This window comes from Eupeodes corollae, chromosome 2 (genome assembly GCF_945859685.1).
Source record: "Eupeodes corollae chromosome 2, idEupCoro1.1, whole genome shotgun sequence".
Lineage (NCBI taxonomy): Eukaryota > Metazoa > Arthropoda > Insecta > Diptera > Syrphidae > Eupeodes > Eupeodes corollae.
In genome coordinates this window covers 2,451,988-2,473,410 of record NC_079148.1, presented here as the reverse complement: position 1 = coordinate 2,473,410, position 21,423 = coordinate 2,451,988, and the positions used below count along the sequence as shown (strand labels likewise).

Genomic DNA, 21,423 nt, shown 5'->3' with positions numbered 1-21,423 from the left:
TTGTTTTTTATGTGAGTGGGACAGTAGAGCTAGAAGCGAACATTACATAAAAAAGGATTGGCCAATGAGGAAAAATTTCATCCCTGGACAAAGAAATGTTTCTGAAAACCCCTTAGTAGAACCGAACAATATTATTTTGCCGCCGTTGCATATAAAATTGGGTCTCATCAAAAATTTTGTTAAAGCCATGGATAGAAATGGAGAAGGTTTTCTATATTTAAAATCTATATTTCCTCGACTGAGTGAAGCTAAATTGAAAGAAGGAATTTTTGTAGGACCGGATATAAGGAAGATCATAAAGGATTCCAATTTCCTTTTAAAATTAAACACAGAGGAAAAAAATGCATGGCTTTCATTTGTTGACGTTGTAAAAAATTTTTTAGGAAACAAAAAATCTCCAAACTATGAGGAAATGGTTTCAAAATTATTAGAGGATTATAAAGCCTTAGGATGTAATATGTCCTTAAAAATGCATTTCTTGCATTCCCATCTTAACTTTTTCCCAGAAAACTTAGGTGCGGTGAGCGACGAACACGGGGAAAGATTCCATCAGGATATCATGGCGATGGAAAAGAGATATCAAGGAAAATGGTCGCCAAAAATGGTCGCAGATTTTTGTTGGACATTAAAACGAGATGTCCCAACGTGCAGTTACAAAAGACAAGCAAAACGACCCAAAAAAATCATCCGAATAATTTTTTTTTTAAATGATTATCGTTAAAAATTAAGCCCAATTTTTGTTTTTTTGTTGACCAGTGTAATTTATAACAATATTACTTAGTTTTTTCCGATATTGATAGGAGCTTAGAGTTGAATTATAAATAGGTAATGAATTTACGATGAAATTTAAAACTGAAAAGAATCGATAATATTAATTTTCAGAAATTAATCAGATTGACAGTACTAACATTGACCTCTTTTGAGGGTACTTATTTTGACATTTTATCATTTTATCTCGTTTTCACACATTTGCTAAACAATCTTAAAATGTCAGTCTCTATTTTCTATTTCTTTTTTAACCATTAACCGAAACTCATTTTGATGTCACATAATTTTATCTTTAATTTTGACACGTTCAAATAATTTGCTGAAAAAATGTCAATGGTTGCGTTTAATCTTAGATAGATAGGGTATCCAGATACATTTTTGTTAATGTTTTAAGTGCAAAAGAACAGCTGGGCTATCAAAATTTCAAAGTTATCCAAGTTATTATGTAGTGTATCTAATAGAACAGCTGATGATAAACATTTGATTGAATTTGAACTAGCCTGAAAATATATTTGAAATTTCAATCTTTTTTTAAAAAAATCCAGTGAGTTACAAAAATTATTTAATTGTTTGTTCATTTTTTTTGAACAACTGAAAGTTTGTTTTATTTTTGCCAACCATCTCAATTTATAGTTATCCAACTCGTTCTATAAGTTATCTAACAAATCACAAAAATACCCTATCCAACACGACGCATCCAATTCGAACACCGCCTTTCAAAGCATGTGACAGTTAGTTTGTTTTTCTAAGATTTCAGAGATTTTTGTAGTTTAACCAAATCCTGTTCGCGTACTCAAAAATTTCGTAGTTTTTTGTAAAAGGATCGCTCACGAGAGAACCTAAGAATTTTAGCCCAAGAAATTTTTTTGGCGTGATTTGTGAAAAGTGTCAAATTTAATTAAAATTCAAATAAGTTATATAATTTGCTCGCTTTTGCTGTCACTTATTAAATTAAAAATTCTTTTTTCAAAGAACAGAAACAAGATTGCATTTTTTGAGTTTCAGTTTAATCAAGTTGTTCCATAATAAAAACAATGGACCAGCATGATGTTACAGTTGTTGTTTTTATTTATCAATTTATAAAAAAAAATTAAACACGAAATGAAATGACGATGTTTCAGAATTTATGTATATTTTTTTCACAGTAATATTGTATGAAAAAATTGTTGTTTATCCGTTCACTAACTTTTTTGTAGTTTTTTAGTTTTGCGAGAGAATTTAACCCCACTCTTTAAAATATCTCTTTTTACGAATTTTAGTGCAGTGAGTACGCGAACGGACCTAATATGTCAATTCATTAAATGCCTTCTAAAACTGTAAGGAACTTAACAATTTTCAGTAAATGTTCGTAGCAAATGAGAGATTGGTTTGACAGTTAAAAAATATGAACTTATATGTCAACTCATTACATTGATTATAAAAAACAGTATAAACCTTAACCCTTTACAGTACATTTTTGTATGGGCAGGTACTGAAAATTTGTGCGCTGAGCCATATTTTGAACATTCAATAAAAACTTATCAAAGAAATTCAAATCCTATTTGCTTAAGGTCATTCGAGAATGAAACATCAGCTGCTTCGAGGACCCGAAAAGAGAAAAAGATCAAAAAGATATTTTAAATAGCTCACACCTTTTTCATATGCCTGGCACCTTCTTGACTTTCGAAATTATCGCATTCTTCTTCCTTTTCTTTTTAATTCTAAAAATGCTTCTTTGAGATTTTTCGTAACTTTAACAACTATGAACTGTCAAACAATGATGAAAATCTGCGTTCAGAATACAATACTCGCGAACAAAAGAAGACACTTGAAATTTAACAATGCAATCTGCTTAATAACCACTTGAGAATGAATATATTCGGATACGAGCGAGTATTCGCATTCTTTGCATTCAGTGAAGGCGTAAAGATTCAATCCCAAGAACAAATGAACAATAAACAACACTCGAAAACTCAGCGGGTCACCAGTTGTAATTATTTTTCTATACCATGAAAACTATGCTTATTTTATTCATCACAAGGTGTCCTAACTATGACTTCTAAGAAGATAGGAGATACTAGGACTATGTTATAGAAATATTTATACCTGACTCCAAGTTGTATGAAAAGAAGAGATAGTAAAGTACTTGAAAATACAAAAGTCGTCATAAAACCCTAAAATCGCGGGCAAGATTTTCTCGAGTGGCTATGGAATTTGCCAACAAAGGAATTCCCTCGAGTTCTTATCCTAGAAAACTCACGGATCAAAACCGTCTGTTGTCAGTATGTTCGCCAGACTTAGAAGCGCCATAAGCGTCAATAAGAAATAATAACTCACAAGAAGGTCCAAGGGACCAAGCGATCAATAGTTTAATGTCACAAAGCAGCGTCAGATGCATGTACTAGGTAGGTATACGAGTATAATTTAAGGTCGTGAAAGGATCGCTAGGTGCCAGGTACAATGGAACTTCAAGAGGGTGTAAAATCGAAAAACAATTGTTTTCAATTAGGTATATCACAAACAGTAATTTATGACCACAAAAACACTTGCCTGCACCGTAAAACAAAACTATCAGAAATCTGAATCTCAATCTTGTTCATGTGCACCTTTTAGAAAAAAAAAGATTGGTAGACGGAGAGTTTTGTTTTAATCTGCGATAGAAGTTCCATTGGCTTTGTGAAGAAATCTATTTTGAGATCAAAAATAAATCATAGATCTCTGTTTTTTTTTAATCTTATTATCAGTTTCTGAATGACAATTAAGGACAACACAAAAAAAAATAAAAGTGACAGCCCAATGGAATGCGATTGCGAATCTGAATCAAAAGTGTGCGCACTTATCTAACGAAACGAGCACAGAAAATGCATACAAATTACAACAAATACAAAAAATAACTGTCATTTGACGTCCAAGTTGAAAACTTTTGACAAATAGGGGCAAAATATAAATCAAATAAAAAGTCAAATAAGCACTTAGATAGTGGCTACAAATATAGATGGCTGGCTTATTATTGACAGTGCAGTGCCCACTCGTCCACACGATATCGATACTCAAACAAAAACTCCAAATCAAATCAATAATTCATAACCAATCACGTTTTGCTGCTGCTGCTTTTGCTGCTACTGCTGAACGGCAGCGCAAAGTTGTTATTGATTCAAATCAAGTATAAAGGTTCTGTTCAGAAATTATTTTATCAAGAAAATATCTTTTTATGCATAATTTTTTTCTTACTATTATTTTTGTAATAAACTACCTATAGACCTAACCTATGAATTGCAACGACTGTGTCGCGACGATAAAATGCTTATTCAATATGATAATAATTATGCACATCAAAAACAATTATGGCTAATTTAGAAAAAATGATAAAGTAAACGAACAGAGCCAAAATTTCCTTTTTGCGGAATTTGTCAGAAAATAAATCAATTTGTCAAATATAAGGCTGGTCATACACGAATGAATTATCTGCTTTTGACAGTACCAAAAGCCAGTTATAAAAATGTAATTGAAAAATTAAATTCGGTGGCATTTCGAAACTAATGAATTGGTTTGGTTTTATTAAAAAAAAAAAAAACTAATTTTCCACACATAACACACTTTTCATTGCTCTGGGGATCATCTCCATTTTAAACGGTAGCTAAGACTTGTTATCTTAATTTTCATTTCATTATAATCCAACATCATATTTATGTTTGCTTCAGTCCCAAAACTTGATTAGGATACTCAATCACTATACCTAATCTTAATAAACAAGATTCAAATAAAACGTATCTAAAGTATGAAAGTTTAAATTTACGAGTATGATTTTCCAAACAACGGACTTCTGGATAAACAAAAAACATAATGCATGTAAATACCCACGCTAATCACTTGATTATAAAAACAAATAAACAAAACCAGCAACATAACCTCATTTTTATCAAATTATAAATTCATTCAAACAAAACAATGATGAACACCAACCTACTATAATTTTGTTGGTAATAACAACGAATCTCATCCGAAAATGCATTAACATTGAATAAATAATTACTAAATTAACATAATACTATATGTTGATTTAATGCGCTATCATGTGATTGAGTTTTATCGCAACATGTTGCTTAAAAAAGAAAACCTTCCATTAGTGTACGATCCGAGTATCGCCCACAGTCTCATGTTGGTGTATTGTAATTTTTTCGGTTGGCACAGTTTTTGAATTGAAAAAAGCTACAAGACCACAATCGTTGATTGAATTTAAAATTTAAAAATTATACAATTTTTATTTTTTAAGAATTAATTAATATTGTTTGGCTGTAATAGCATTTGCACTATATTCTTGGTGTATACTTAGACTTAAGTTTATATGATCACAAGTTGTAGTTGAAATTTAAGTTAAATGTATAAAGATGACAAAAGTAGCTCACTTAGTTTTCATTTCAAACAAATAATCTAAGATTTGATAGATTTTGTTGCTATCTAAGCTCTAACCATTTTTTTCTTATGTCAAAAAATTGTTAAAGTGTCATTGTTACGAATTGTTGAAAATAGTTAGCATCATTGACGGCGTTCAATCTCATACAGATAGGGTATCCGGATACCTTTTTGTTAGTGTCTTACGTTTAAGATAACAACTGATCAAAAAAGCTGAAATGTCAAAAAAGGAATCCAAAGGTATCCAAGAATTTCTGGGTATGTAGATATCTGACAGAAAAGCTTATACAACGCATGGTTGAATTTCATGAATTTTGAAATTTGATTCCAGCTTTTTGTATTTGTTGGTGAACAAAAAGAAACACAATGTTAGTTGAACTTGTTTTTAAGGTAGTTCAGTACATAATAGACAATGATGAGCTATCCAACTCGTTCAACATCGTATCTAAAAATCCACCTATCCAAGATACCCTATCCAACAAGAGATTGAACGCAGCTATTAAGGAACGACAATTGTAAGAAATTTTTGATCTGTCAATCTACCAATATCAAAATTAAAACAAAATTTTTGTACAACTTTAAACCGCAAACAAAAAGAAAGAAAAAAATGGAAGCTATTCTTAAGTTTTTTTCAGAATTAGAAGGTTAATAGCTTTAAAATTTACTAGCTCAAAATTTTAAACAATTTAGTAAATTGTTTAATCCATTTTTAGAAATTTACTACGCTAAAAAAGTGATTTCGCTTATTTTTAACGATTTTAACATCTTAGTATCTCTTAACAATTTGCTAAAGTTAAAATCACGCTACTTTAACTTTAAGTAATTTGCTGAATCCATATGACAACTATTTATTATTAGCTGTTTCCAAAATAGTTTCAAACAGTTTCAGACTGTCATTTTTAGTCCGAAGTCGTCCCACAATTCAAAAGTTGTGCTCATTCTTTCAAAAAAAGCACTCACGAGAGAGTAAAACATTTCCCCTTTTTGCCAGATTTATTCCGAGGAATTTCTTCTGTAGATTTCTGGGCTGGCTGTCAAATTCTATTTGACGTTCACAGCAATAAGTGACAGAAAAAACCCTATTGACTAAGGGTTGTCTTTTATTTTCATTTTAGTTTTGCTAAATGTGAATGTTTTTCATATTTTCTATTTCCTTTAATTAATCAATTAATTTTGATAAAATATATATCTTTTTATAAATCTATTACTGAAGAATAAATTTGTATTGTCAACATTTGAGATTTTTTGAGACAAAAAAAACTCCTTTAAGTTTCATAATTTAAGGAATAATTTTATTTTTTATTTAAAATAACCATAGGTTTACTTTTGTTAATATTCATTATGTATCAATGATCTTCCAAACGTTTTGACAGTTTGCTTTCTCTCTTAAAGCATTTCAACCCCACTCCTCAAATTTTACATTTGACCAACGAGAAATTTCTGGTATGCAACTATTCTTATAAGAACTTTGATTAGAATAGTCCAGTCAACAGTGGAAATTCCATTAAATGGGTTCGTTTAAGAGTAGTATTTTAACGAACTGTCACTTTTTAGACATGTTTAGGTGCTCCATTTTTTTCATAAAATGCAATTAGCAATTTCTAAGAAACGTTTTAAAATTTGGAGTCTCTTAGTAAATTGCTTATTACAAACTAATCGCGCCATTGTTTTCACGCAGTCCAAAAAAACATAATTACTTTTTTTGTAAGCAAATAATGCACTTTGACAGTTCATCACTTTTAACTCAGCTCCCGAGCTGAGTTGTGAATTGTTTCACTTTTATTTGATACTTCAACAATCAGCATTAGTTCAAGAACGATGTTATGACATCATATTAATACACATCATAACAATCTTAATGTTTAGGAATGACAATAGTTTAATATTTTTAACAATTGTTGGAAAAAGAACGTACGATATTATAGCTATGTCAATTATTAGCAACTTTGTAATATTTTTAATTCTGTTTGAAGTATTTAAACTTTGTACAATATCCCCTTTTTGCTCAACAGTTCTAACCCAACAGTAAGTTTCAATGGTTCTGGTCTATAGTTTGACAGTTAAGAATGTGAAAGTGTGTTAATATTTCTGTTCAGTTTCCTTCATCAATCGTTTGGAAATTAGGAGCTATTGGTACAGTAAATGGCGAGTGCTATAGTTCTCAGCAGACCAAACCAGATTATTTTTGCGTTCGTTGGCTTTTAAAAATAAGGTTTTCAGGCTCCTCACTTAGGTTCAATAATGTAGGAGTTACTGGTCCAGGCATTTACTATAATAGATCTGTGCTGTAGGCTTTTTAATATTTTATTAATAAATTGTTTGTGTTAGGAAAAGTCTAAATATGAAACGATTCTCAAAACTACTTCAAAATTTCCCTTTTCAATAATGAAATCCAGAATCATGATGATTTTCATTTCTTTCCACTTTTTAACATTTTTTTGCTCTTTTATTCAATCAAGCCAATTTTGGGAGTGAAAAGATCAAAACGAATTTTGGATTTTGAATACTTTTTTGTATGTAATAATTCTTGCTTCACTTTGCATTGTTAAGTTAAGTCATAGGCTCTCACAAATTCATGCGATATCTGTTATCTTACTGTGTAAGCTTTATAAATAAATAAACTGAAAACTGAAACTCGGCTTCTAAAGACTTTGAATGATATTTTTTGAATTGTCAAAAGTGTAACTACAAATTTAAAATACCCTTTTAATTTTTCTGTTGCAATAGATTTTGGATATAGTTAAAGTATAAAACTATTGCAAAATTGCATCTATTATATTTTGAAATATAAGGAGTTGTAAAATTCTTACAATAACACAAGACACATGTTTTTCGTTTCTGAATAATCGCTATGCTTTCCATCTTGTAAATTTGTTAATAATAATACATTTCAAAACGCCATCTCTTGCTCCTAGGCATGAACAAGCTTTTTTTTGAAGAAACTTAGGACATTTATTATTAACCAAAATGTACAGATCAATACAAAAACCAAGCTTAAAAAGTTTCTCCATATTTCCGCTTTACCTAGTAGCGTTGATTAATAGGTGAAATCAACGCGATGTTGGATTTTAGCAGTCCATGTCCAGTAGGTCAATGCTTTTAGCAACTAAAATTAGTTATGTTTACAATTAATGTTAAAAAGAAAACCCTTTCGATTATAAAACACTTTTCCCTAATTCCAATATTATATTACAGTGACCGCAACAGAATATCGCTTTAGTTTGCGATACACAATACTCTAAGGTGTGATAAGGGCATTATACATTCTGATAACCTGAACGTGAAAGATGACAGTGATTTTTGCGATCTTGTGTAATCACCCTAATGACAGCATTGTCATGTCATTTATCTTTGAACTGTCAAGCTATCACAGAAAAGCAAGAAGCAACTGCAGCTTGTCACAACTGCGAATTTCTTTCTTTTGAACTTAAAGATTTTCTTTAATTTAACTTAACAAAAAAAGAACTTCCTCTTAACAATTAAACGAAATCAATATTACAACCACATCAAAAACAAATATAAACTAACTCATGGTATCGTTTAATAATTGAAATTTGTAATGCAAAAAGATTCGGATTCAGAAAATGTGCCACAAAAGCGAATTATTTCCAAGGACCACCAATATCAATCGAATAACCATGCAGACTATGCCTTCCCCACCATATTCAATTCCCGACCCGCAAAATCCTTGGCTAACATGGAAATGGCCGTGAAGAAATCAGTTGCGGAGCACTCTTCGACAAAGCCCGAGATGAACGGTCAGTATAGTTGGACGAATAATGTGGACTTTCCCAATCGACAGAGCACGAACAGTGGCGGCAGCGTGGTAAAAAGTTCTGTCACCGCCAACGATATGGATTCAGTTGAGGGGCCGAAAACTTTCAACTCACGTACTTTCGAACGTTTTGTTCCCGATGAAAATTCACATCGGGGATCAGGACCAGCTCCAGGACCAAGTAGCAGCAATTGTTCGTTTATATAATTAAATTCTACCTCAGATTCCTAACTATGTTTTAAATTATAGCCAACCGGAATAAGAAAATAACCCCCTTTATGATGCTCTTGAGTGAAGATATGCGAATATCGAAAATACTCCGAAGATTGCTCGACGAAAACACCAGCGCCAGTGCGTTGGAATTGTGCGGTAAACTGGAGACGGCCGTGAGGAACCAATCGAACATGCAGTACATTTGTCGGTCATTCGACACTCTGGCCGAACAAATCATCATCATACTGAAACAAGCTCCTGTGCCGTGTCTAAGGCAGATGGCTATGATTTTTGGATTAATGGGCTATGTCAATCGAGGAGACTTTCCAGTCTATAAGAATTACATTGTGAAGAATTACGCCTCGAGCAGAAGCATTCAAAAGTATTTGATGTTATCGCTGAAGACCATTTTCAGGTAAGGATTTGTTGGCATTTCAGGAACTTCATTTTAAAGGAAGAGTTTTTTTCTCGCTTAAGACTAAGAAGAGTTTACTTGGGAACCGAAAATGTTTTCGTTCAAAATAACGTTCCGAAACATGTTATAAAGAGGTTAGGAAAGTAAAAAAATGTGTATTTCTCAAATTGTGAGGTTTAATGTTGAAGAAGATGGAGTCGTAAAGATTTGATCACTTAATAGAGCCAAAAATTCCCAGAGTCTTGAGATGATGAAAATTAAAGGCATATTTGATAAGTAGGCAGATAAGACTAAGGTAGGCCTAGAAGGGCAAATTGAAGAAAACGTCTTTGAACGTTCTTTAATATTTGTGTGTCTTGATAAAGAGAACATACTTGAGAAACATGTTCAAGAAAGAAACGGACAAGCGTCACGAAATTGAATTAAGTAACGTAAGGGTTAGAAAATTCATTTGAACAATGTTTAACAAAACCGAGAGCTGAGTTAAGCATTATATCTTCTTTATTACCACGGAAATCCAGATCTAGTTCAATTTAGAGCTACAAAGGTCTCGAATAACCTTAGTAGAGGGAATGGGTTGATTATAAAGTTTAATCACGCTTTCGTGAACAAATAATTGACTGCTATTTGTTTATAGTTTTCTTACCTAACACAGTTCATTTTACACTGTTTCAAACGGCGCCTATGAGCGCAAAGAAGAACACAAATTCCGTGAGGTTAGTAATTGTAGACTTAAATTTTGGAAAGCTTTATTGTTTAGGGTAAATGAATTATGCTTTTCAATATTTTTTTATTGAGAACAATTTGGCAATCCTTATGTTGGAAACGATTTGTGAATCATTTCAAGTTTCACCAATGAGTAAAAGGAGTGACAGCGGTGGAATGAGCTTCTATTTTTGTTTGTATTTGCGGAAACTGATAAATGGACTTTGTATCATTCATAAGATTGGCTTAAGTTCTCTTTTAGTACCGTGTTGGCAAAATGTTTTATAGATCTCAATAAAATCGATATAATTGGAATACTTACTTACTTAAGGTGGCGCTACATTTCGGGGTGGACCTGGGCTAGCTGTCTCCAGTTTCGCACGCCAAGTTGGTTGAGGTCTTCACCGACCTGAGGGCGCCACCTGAATCGCGGTCTTCCTCTACTGCGCTGTCACTCGGGATTGTTTTCGAAGACCTTCCGGGCTGGAGCGTTGATGTCCATTCGCTCTACATGACCCAGCCATCTAAGCCGTTGGACTTTAATGGACTTTAATTCTGCTAACTAGGTCAGTGTCGCTGTACAGCCCGTACTTACTTACTTAAGGTGGCGCTACAGTCCTGTGTGAACTAGGGCCTCACCCAACAAACTTCTCCATCTAGCTCGGTCCCTAGCCCGTACGAAAAATTTTTCTCTCGAGGCATCCTAAGACGTTTTCATATTTCTTTGACAGGGTCCAGGCTTCAGCGCCATAAATAAGAATCGGGATGATGAGTGTCTTATAGATGGTGATCTTAGATGCTCCAGAGAGGACTTTACTTCTCAATTGCCATCTAAGTCCAAACAAGCTGTGATTTGCAAGAGTTATTCTTCGTTTGATTTCAGCGCTGGTGTCGTTGTCTGTGTTGATAGCGGTGCCTAGGTAGACAAAGTCCTTAACTACCTCAAAGCTATAGCTGTCCATGGTGACGTTTTGTCCAAGAGTTCGTTGTTCAAGGTCCTTTTTTAATGACAGCAAAAACGCTCCACTGACATCACGCTTTGATCTTACAATTATGTCACTATTATCTGCGTATCCGAGTAGTAAGATAGACCTTTGGAAGATTATGCCTCTAGTGTTGACGGTTGAGTTTTGCACAATTCTTTCCAGAACGATGTTGAAGAAGTCGCCTTCTCTAAAACCTTTTTTCACATCAAATGCATCGGTGAGATCTTTTCCGACCGAGTTTGACAGGGATGCCAAATCTAGACATTGCTCTGTAGAGCTCTTCCCTATAGACGTTGTCATGCGCGGCTTTAAAATCGATAAAGAGATGGTGGGTATCGATTTGAAGTTCCTGGTTTTTTTTCAAGATCTGCCGTAGTGTGAATATTTAGTCAATAGTGGACTTAACTGGTCTGAAGAAACACTGATAAGGACCAATCAGGTTGTTGACGAACGGCTTCAGACATTCCCATAATACGGCAGAGAAGATCTATATGCAATGTAACGGGTACTGATGCCTCTGTAGTTGGCGCAATTTAGAGGGTCTCCTTTCTTATGTATCGGGCACACTATGCTGAGATTCAACTTATCGGGCATGCTTTCTTCCGACCATATTTTGCATATGAGTTAGTTCATGCTCCCTACCAATTCATTGCCAGCTGCTTTAAATTGTTCGGCAGCGATGTCGTCAGCTCCAGTAGCTTTATTTATAATTGGAATAGTTGAAGGGATATCGGGATCGACAAAAAATCCCCCATAGTTTATTTTTTAACTTCAAAGTGAACGTAGTCTTCGTCAATGTGAAGAGGAGGGCTTTTTTTACGGCAAATGCGATTGTTGTAATCTCGAAAGACAATCGAAACTAAAATAGCCAATCCGCATTAAAAACACTAAAGACTTATACCTTTATCAGCTTAAAGTTGGTATCGGAATGTGTCGGTATACTGAATGAGTTAGTAATGTCTCACTTTATTGGTATGGTGGATTCCAAAAAATGAAATAGACTCCTTAAAAAGAAAGGAAGCAAAGAAACTCTAAATAAGGACAGAGCATTATTGTGGCGTATGAGAAAATGTGACCACTTGATCTTCCGATAAAAAGTTTTCCCAAGAAGTAGACAGTATCCTCTCTTTTTGATAGGTTGCACATATTACACTCTAGGGGTAAATCAGGTCTGTGTGAAATGAAATTTAAATCTATTAGTTCACTACGTAGTTTGACCATCATAGAAATCACACGGACATTATTAGAATCCTTAAAATAGTTGTTCTCTGCTAGGTTATAATTTAATCTACTGTAAGTTAATATATTAAGCTCTAGATTTCTCATCAACCTTTAAAATGACTTCATACAAGATTTTGTTAGTGGTTGTTAAATCCTCGATAATTAAATTAAAATTAATTCGACATTCCTCAGCAAGAACTAACCACTCTCGATACGAACTGTTTGATCTTGAATGGCTTTTATGGCCGTGAGTCATTCATTTTAAAAACGTTAAGCAAGAAGTCAGCTTGCAACTTCAATACTTTTATAAACAAAAGAGAGAGACCCTTTTCCAGCATTATTACGTAGTTTGGCGTATTTTTGGGCAAATGAAATATTCTTTTCATAAAGTGCGTTAAGAGTTTTTCAACCGAATTGTACTTTTAACATCCCCATACCTGCGATCTATATATGTAAAAGTATGCTCAGCTACTGCTTCAAATGCTTTAAACTTGCTACTATGTGCTATACATACACATCATGAAGCATTGTTTCCAGGTCATATTAATAGCAGTTTTAGCCTTACCCAATTTCTCCTTCAAGTGTTTATCCATATTTAAATTATTTGTAACAGGATGGTCAAGATATTTGCATTCTCGCACACATTTTATATTTTAGCGATTATAGCTCCACTTTTCATTTGATACATTACGTCCACCACCACTTTTGATTGCCATTACCTTCGAGTTATCTATATTTACTATGAATTCCATTGCTGTCAATACCGGTGAACGCGCAAACATGAGTATATTATCCTCGAAAAGAAGTGCCTTAACCAGCATCCCTGCGAATTCCACTCCACCCGGCAGGTAGTCTAAAAGGTCATCAATGAATAATGCAAGCAAGGTATCGCTGAATGTACAACCTTGTCTAACTCCCGATGAGATTTCAAACCAGGCTGAGAGTTCTTCACCTGTCAATTCAGCCGCCCTTGTTCCTCTATATAGGTGCTCAAGAGCGCGATCCACTGGAAAACCATTCGAACCGGCTGCTATTCCGTCTTTAAGCGTCTTCAGCGTTTCTTCCAACTCGATAAATGTAAATGCACAATCCAGAGAGTCGACTACGAATACAGGTGCTGCGAATTGCCACTTTGTCGGCGTTATTACAGACTGCGTGACAGGCTGTCAGGAATAGGCAAAATAAGGCCATTTGTCAATTTTGTCTTTCTTCTAAGGTCAATAAAACCAACCAGAGCTCTGTTCAAAGAGTAAGATACTACTTTCCATTTGCCTAAGATCATTTCGATATGTGTAATAGAGTTCCTTGAATAATTGTTTCCTACTGCTCCTTGTCCATATAGCTTCTGTGAAAATCATTTGACTAGACAATGTGCCAATTAACAGGCAATATGGAATGTGCTCGAAAATCTGAGGCATTTGGACCGTTTTTAATCAGGGTAGGCCAAATCTGTTTAATTGCATAAAAGGTGGTTGTTTTATTCCTCACAGTATTTGTTCACTTTAAACCATCTTGTTCTAATAAAAAAGGGCATACTAGAATTAGCTATACGTGGTGAAATGGGCAGCGATATAGAGTGTTAGGCAAGTTAATCAGTTTAACACCTTCCTGTAATGCCCTGTGACCCAAAACGGTGAATGTTGAAGTACTGTGTCTTTTACATAAGACACGACTGAAAGTTTTAGACTGTTTGGGTGTTTTATGGACCCCGAATCCATAGATTTTTTAGCAGCCTGACTATCTGAGAAAATCCGGATACCATGTTTCCTTTCAGCATCATGACAAGATTTCTTTTATTGCCAAAGGTTCTTCCTCTAAACACGCTGTAATAGTTGGTTAGGAAGAGGCCAAGTTTTAATTGTTCTGAGTACACTCCTCTGCCAACCCTATAACTAACTTTTGATCCACTATTATATAAATAAATCGACTCTCCTTCCAGAATGCCTTATCCTCCCAGAAATATCTGGATGGCATAGAGATCTTGTAGTTTAATGCAACTATGGTTAAGTTTTTTCCTTTTCCTAAAAAGTTAAAAATTACGGATTAATCAGATGAAGATTTGAGGCCAATAGCAGTGCTTGCAACAGTTTGCTTACTCAAGGTGAAATAAAGTAGAGTGTGCAGTGCCGCAGTTGGGTTCGTACGAATTAATCAGCTTAGATCTAGGCAAACAGAGCGTTGGGCTCTCAGTTTATGCTAAGACCTTAAAAACTAACATTTTATTGTGATACCTTTCACTTCAACTATGCAAAACAACAAAATGTATAGACCATTCATAATTCCTTTCCTATGCTTCCCTTTTTTCAGCTGTGATGCAATCAACAAAGACCTATCCGTCTACAGCGAACGCATGCTAATCATCCTCAAAGAATACCTCGAAAATGCCGATCTTGTTGACAATTTCATGGCAGTAAGCGATACAATTGTCGAATTCTCCAAACACTACAAACGTTCCTTCGAAAAACACTTCACCGACATTGTGGATATAATCGTCGGCTGGCATTTGGAAACTGAACAATCACAATCCCTCAAACACTACTGCTCCACTGTGCTCCAGAGTCTCTCGGAGTACTTTGTAAAAAAATTAGATTTCACTTTTGGTTTGCTGGGACAATTTCTCGAAGATATTCAAGCAGCATGCGACGATATTAATTCCCTGAACAAATCTCCCCTGGCAAGTCCCGAACTGAGCGTTGGGGCATTTGTTGGAGCATTCAATTCCATCATGAAATCTTTGGCCACTCCAAAGGAATTCATTGCCTTTACCGTGGGAAAAAATCTCCTAAAAACCGCCGTCATTGTTATTACCTCTGCGGCGAAGCAAAGTCTGAAGAACAGTTCATGCGGAGAAACAGTCTACTCGGTGAATGAGTTCTTCACGTTGATCTTTAGCAATTACAACAAAATGGAGGACCCAATGCTCATCGAAAACATTGAGGACATTATTCAAATCGAAATAAACAACATGGACAGATTTGATGTTACTCTGGTCGGCAGTTTACTATTTCTCGTCCTCACCATAGTCAACCAACTGAAAGCAAATACTCCAATACACTTGGTTTCGACGCTCCTGAAAATGGATGGCAACTTTTTGACTCGCACCAAGCTCACTCAAAACGATCGCAATTTCAAGCTTCTGGTGAAGATCTATCATGAAATTTTGATGATTAAGAATGTGCCACTTCTGCTCGAGGCCTATCGTCATATTCTGATGGACATGGAGGTGTCCATTGATTCGATGAGCACAGAAGAAAATGGTCTTCCACGAGTGTATACCTTACCGCAGGCGGAGTCTGTTCTGACATTCTATTTCTCCGCGTTGGCAAATCTTGCCACACAGACCTCCTCGATAATTGGGATGTACGCTCTGAATCCATCGATTCTGGAACTACTCATAACCAACTGCCAATCAACCAACATGAAAATCTGGTCAACCAATCCAACTCTTCATACGGCTTTGATAAGCCTCCTGGCGGCTCACTGCCAGAAGAACCACAACTATCGAATGTCCAGTCGTTTGCTGACGGAAAATTTATTTGCGAAGCTGTCTCTGGATGAATCCAGTCCCACGTCGGAAAATTTCAGCCGAATTTTGCAGTTTTTGGCTGAGGTCCTAACCCAAGCTGGTCATCTCTCCGAGACCAATCTGAAAATCATTCTAAGTTGGGTGAACAACCTGCTGAAGGAGTGCAAAGAAAGCGCACACCTCCTAAAAGATCACCAACCTTTCATTGAGATTTGTGATTCCCTCTGCACGACATCGATTCTGCAGCCAGTCGAGTGTGCTGAATGCATAGCGACTCTGCAAACCTATGACACCCTAAAATCAAGAACCCTAATGCTGATCAGAGGAGCCTCGATTAGCCACCTGCAGTCGACAAACGCTCGTGTAAGGGAGACCTACTGTGGAGTTTTTGGCCGTCTGCCTCTTAATGTGTCTCTTCTCAACCCCGATCAAGACTTGGGAGTCTTCGAGCTGAAACACACAAAAGCTAGTGAATTGCAGCAATGGTACATATCCACCGCGTTTACTGCTGGCCTCAAGGAGCGATACTTTCCGGAGTTCATAGACAAAGTCTCACTCAACAGCGAGTGCACGACGACGATTGATAGATTCATAAAAGACATCTTTCCAAAGTGCTGGGTAGCAGAACTTCGTGAAAAAGCATCTGACTACTTTCGAACATGTCTGGGCAATCAGAATATGCTCATTTCATGGATCCAATGGGAAGCAGCGAGATATTGTGTGAAGAACAAGCTAAGAACCAAGCTGGGAAAGCCTCAGGACACGTTCTTGAAAATTGAATCGATCATCATGAAGTATGCCCGAGTTTTGGCTTTGAAAGACTCCTCCAAGGTCCAGAGCGATGCTGAGTTAATTGCCAACGAGAAACACGCTAGGATCCTTCTAGGATTCTTGGAATGCTTGGAAAAGTGCATTTACAACGCGGCAGAGGGAACTGCCTTCGCTCTTCAGGCGCAAGAAAAGCCGGCCAAGACGTTCTTCCGTGTGAATACGCCCACCTGCAAAGAGTGGTTCAATCGCATCCGCACGGCAGTCAATCTCATAGCCATTCACTGCATGGAACCGCAGATGGTTGTTCGCTATTCCGAAACCATGCTGCGGAGTCTCGTCACATCAGGCAAGACCAGTGACACGATTTTCGACCACACCGTAATGTCTCTGGTCTGGGCTCTGCTCAAATGTAAGGAACCCGACTCCCTGCAGGGTTTGTACGTTTGGATAAAGATGAAAACAGGCAAACGCTATCAATGGATCAAGTACGCATCTGAACACGCTTCTGGACGTCGAGAGGTCGCAGCCGATGGTTATGCGAGTGTGCTGGCCAGTGACGAGAAGATCGACAGTCACGTCCGGGAGTTCTTGGGCGATCAAATGTTCGACTGTCTGTATTTTACAAATCAGTGGGTTCGGCTGAGGAATCATTTGGGCGATGTGCAGTCTGAAAAGCGAGATACTCTGCCGGTCTTCGGCATAAGTCCCAACCAGTTGGAGGTCATGGAGAACTTGTACCACGACTACAACGCAGACATCTCGGTGCTGGAGCTCTCCAAATGGGAGAACCTCGAAACGAAGCCCAAAGAACTCTCCTCGAATTTCTCTTGCTACAAGGTGTTGAGTTCCCTGCGGAGTACGCTCACTGCGTCGACTTTAAGTGGGGACGGAAGTGATTTGGCCGTTTGCTCGAAGCTCATCAAAGCTGGATTGCAGGAGAGCATGCAGAAGCAATACAGTGAGCATTTACACGACTTTACCATTTTAAATCATGTGGCGTGCAAGTTGCAGGACAAGAACGACGCATGCGACACTTTCGACGCATACTTGGCCACCGAAGATTCGGCCACCCTCACCAAGTGTGTCAACTGGGCACAGTTCTTTGCCCGCAAACAAGGAAGTGACATCAAGCACAGCATGTATTTGAATGTGGCTTCAGTGGCCCGAAAGGACGGGAATCATAAGCTATGTCGTTCGGAGTTGGAACGGTTCTTCCAAGTTAAAGGCGTGGGTAAGAATATCGACGAACTTTTCACGAGTGTTCTGCAAAATGAAATCAAACTTGACATTGGCGATACGGAGATCTTGAGGGGCTTCAGTGAGATGTCGAAGTGCATGTACACGAATGTCGAGCGGCAAGGTGATGCTGTGGCATTGGCGTCTGCCTGTTGTCTGCAAGTAATCGAGCAGGTTTCGACACAAAAAGCGACGCAATATCCCGAGACTGTGTCTCGAATGTTGCTTACTCTGAGCGAATGGCTACCCCAGCAGTTTTCCGATGAATTTTTACTCGATGACAAGAACGGCGGCAATAGTCAACAACACTTGAGGAATCTTCTCATCAGTGTTCCGGATATTTCGGGTTAGTTTGTGTTGAATGGTTTATCCTCTCCTTGATGTTTAATTGTATTTTCATCTTTTTCAGGTCATCCCGATGAAGATTTCAATGAAATCATTCCGCCAATCGATATGGCTGTTGGGAAACTCATCCAAGCTAGTGTCCTGCAATGTGACTACTCCGGAAGATCATGGTCAGCATTTGGCAATTGGTGTTACAGGTGGGGTAAGAAACTGGTCGAGGCTAAGACCGAAGACAATTGTGACAAGGCTGGTTTGTCTCAGCGAGACATTGAACTCATCAAAGAATTTATTGCAAATATAACCGACGATGACGTTGCCGCTATTGTCCAAGTTCTGGACAAACATCAAGTCACAGCCACAGAAGACGAGGACATAGAAGCCAACGAAATCAGTTCCACCGAATTGATTGAGAATCAGCTGAGGAAGATTCCAATCCTCAAGGAGAAGCCAGTGACTGCTATAATGTCGATCATTCAGATTTGGAGGCAGGCTCACAAGAGCGTCTACGTTTACTACGAGATGGCAGCAGAGGCTTATTTCAAGTACCTCAGTTTGTCGTCGAGTCATGATGCCAAGTCAGGCGATTGTTCGTTGGTTACGGCGACTCTGCGACTATTGCGTTTGGTGGTCAAGCATGCCTTCGGCCTGCAAGAAGTCCTCGAGGAAGGTCTTAGTTACACTCCGACGCGACCATGGAAAGTTATAGTTCCACAACTATTCAGTCGCTTAAATCATCATGAACCGTATGTGAGGAAACGCGTCTCGGAGTTGCTCTGTCGCGTGGCAGAAGACACTCCTCACTTGATTATATTCCCCGCTGTGGTAGGAGCATTCCAAGAACACAAAAAAGACGAGATAACCACAAACGATGAGCTCAACCCACTCACCTATTGTTTTAATTCCTTGCTCACAACTCTATCGAACCAGGCTGCCGAGACTGTGGAACAGGTGCAGTTGCTAGTTCGCGAGTTGAAACGCGTCACCCTCTTGTGGGATGAATTCTGGATACACTCTCTCACGCAGTTGTACAACGAGTATTCTCATTTGTTCAACGCCCTGGAATTGGAGGCCAAGAAACCCACGGCTATGCAGAATTATTCCAGCCTCAATGCGAAACACACCATCCTTATGACTCACATCGCCGATGATCTCAAAAAATTGTTTGCCGTCACCTCGAAGCCGGCAGAAACCAACTATGAGCGCAATTTCCAAGAAAAATACTCAAACATCATTGAGACTACCATCGAGGAGTTGAACAAACCTCTGAATTTGGCCAAAGTCAATGAATCGTGGCAGAAGCTCAAACAACTGTACACAATTTTCCAACAGCGTCTGCAAAAGAACTCGCAGTCAGCGCTCAAGATGCTCGATATCAGTCCCGTGCTGGCTAACATGCGGAATACTGCCATCTCCATGCCAGGAGTCGAGACAACTGAAAACGAACCGATCTTCATTAAGGCCGTGGATAACACAGTCTACATCCTGCCAACTAAAACCAAACCCAAGAAGCTGGCATTTTTCGGAAGCAATGGCAAGAGGTACACGTACCTGTTCAAGGGCTTAGAAGATCTTCATTTAGACGAACGCATCATGCAGTTCCTGTCGATATCAAATTCCATGATGGCTCGAACTAACACCAATGTCTATCGGGCTCACCATTACTCGGTGATTCCCCTGGGTCCACAATCCGGTTTGATCAGTTGGGTCGATGGTGTCACTCCCCTTTTTGGAATCTACAAGAAATGGCAACAACGAGAAGCAGCCAGTAAGGATCGAAATGGAGTGTTGCTGAGACCCTCTGAAATGTTCTACAGCAAATTGAGTCCTCTGCTGGCAGAGAAGAATATCAAAGTTACAGACAGTCGCAAGACTTGGCCTCTAGCTACTCTACGTCAGGTCTTGGACGAACTCTCGAAAGAAACTCCTCGTGATTTGCTTGCCAAGGAGTTGTGGTGTCACAGTGATAATTGTGCCACTTGGCGTGAGTCCATTCGAAAGTATTCTCTATCGGTAGCTGTTACATCGGTTATTGGGTATGTCATTGGACTCGGTGACAGGCATTTGGACAATGTGTTGGTGAAATTGACTACGGGCGAAATTGTGCATATCGATTATAATGTTTGTTTCGAGAAGGGGAAGACATTGCGAGTACCAGAGAAGGTGCCATTCCGGATGACACCGAACTTGGAGGAAGCTCTTGGCGTTACCGGGACAGAGGTGAGTTTTATATTATATTCTGTTTTGCTAACATTTATATCGGAACCTTTAAGTACTTTAAGTAACTAAGAAATTACCCTTTTGCGCATTTTTCTTAAGATTCAACAAAAATAACCTAAAATACGCATTTATGGATTTTTTAATAAGTAAAAATAAGTTTGGAAGCTTGTCTCTTTAAATTTATGATTAAATGCTTCTTTTACAAACTTTCATTTAAATTTTACTTCAAACAAAGTTGTCTTTTTCAACTTAGAGTTTATCAACTTTAGATATCTCAACTTCCAAAAAATGCGGAAGTATGCATTCTGTCAAATTTCACATTATTAAATAGTAAATAATTAAAACTACCGAAAAACAATAACCTTAGACAAACGAAAATACGATGATCTTGACGACGAAAATTCTGATATATGCCATTTACCAAAGAAAGCTGCAACATCCATATTTAAAGATGCCAATTTTAACTCTAACAACAATGTACCTGCTGCTTGGATTCTTCGACTTCTGTTTTGTCGAAAAACATATTTTTGCCAAAAGTCACCAACAAACTACTTAACTAACATCTCTAATTGTATCCGGACTAAAGGCTATTGAATGGCAAAAATATATTATTTATTTCTAAACTTACACCATCTACAAATGCACTTGACATAAAAATTCACGTGTTCGAAAAGCTGGGTTCCTCGTTTATGTTAAATGTTGAGAAAATTTTACATCGTAACCATAACAAGCATTCGTCCTTTAAAATACGTGCACCTGACTCAATTTTCCATGTTTTCAATTCACCATCGTTTTACCCTAAAGGAGTAATAGTTCATGAATTTATGAATAAATCGAACAACCCTTTTCGTCA

The 21,423-nt window shown here is 37.1% G+C and overlaps 1 protein-coding gene across 1 annotated transcript in view; it reads left to right on the top strand.

Annotated features, from left to right (window-relative positions):
• The first annotated feature begins 8,538 nt into the window (after nucleotides 1–8,538).
• The window catches only part of LOC129944029 (serine/threonine-protein kinase Smg1), a 36,536-nt gene continuing 23,651 nt past the window's right edge, over nucleotides 8,539–21,423 (top strand). The window contains exons 1-4 of the mRNA XM_056053185.1: nucleotides 8,539–9,128; nucleotides 9,185–9,563; nucleotides 14,783–18,354; nucleotides 18,418–20,570. Coding sequence (XP_055909160.1) covers nucleotides 8,720–9,128; nucleotides 9,185–9,563; nucleotides 14,783–18,354; nucleotides 18,418–20,570 — 6,513 coding nt within the window. The 5' untranslated portion in view covers nucleotides 8,539–8,719. The remainder of the gene's footprint in view (nucleotides 9,129–9,184; nucleotides 9,564–14,782; nucleotides 18,355–18,417; nucleotides 20,571–21,423) is intronic.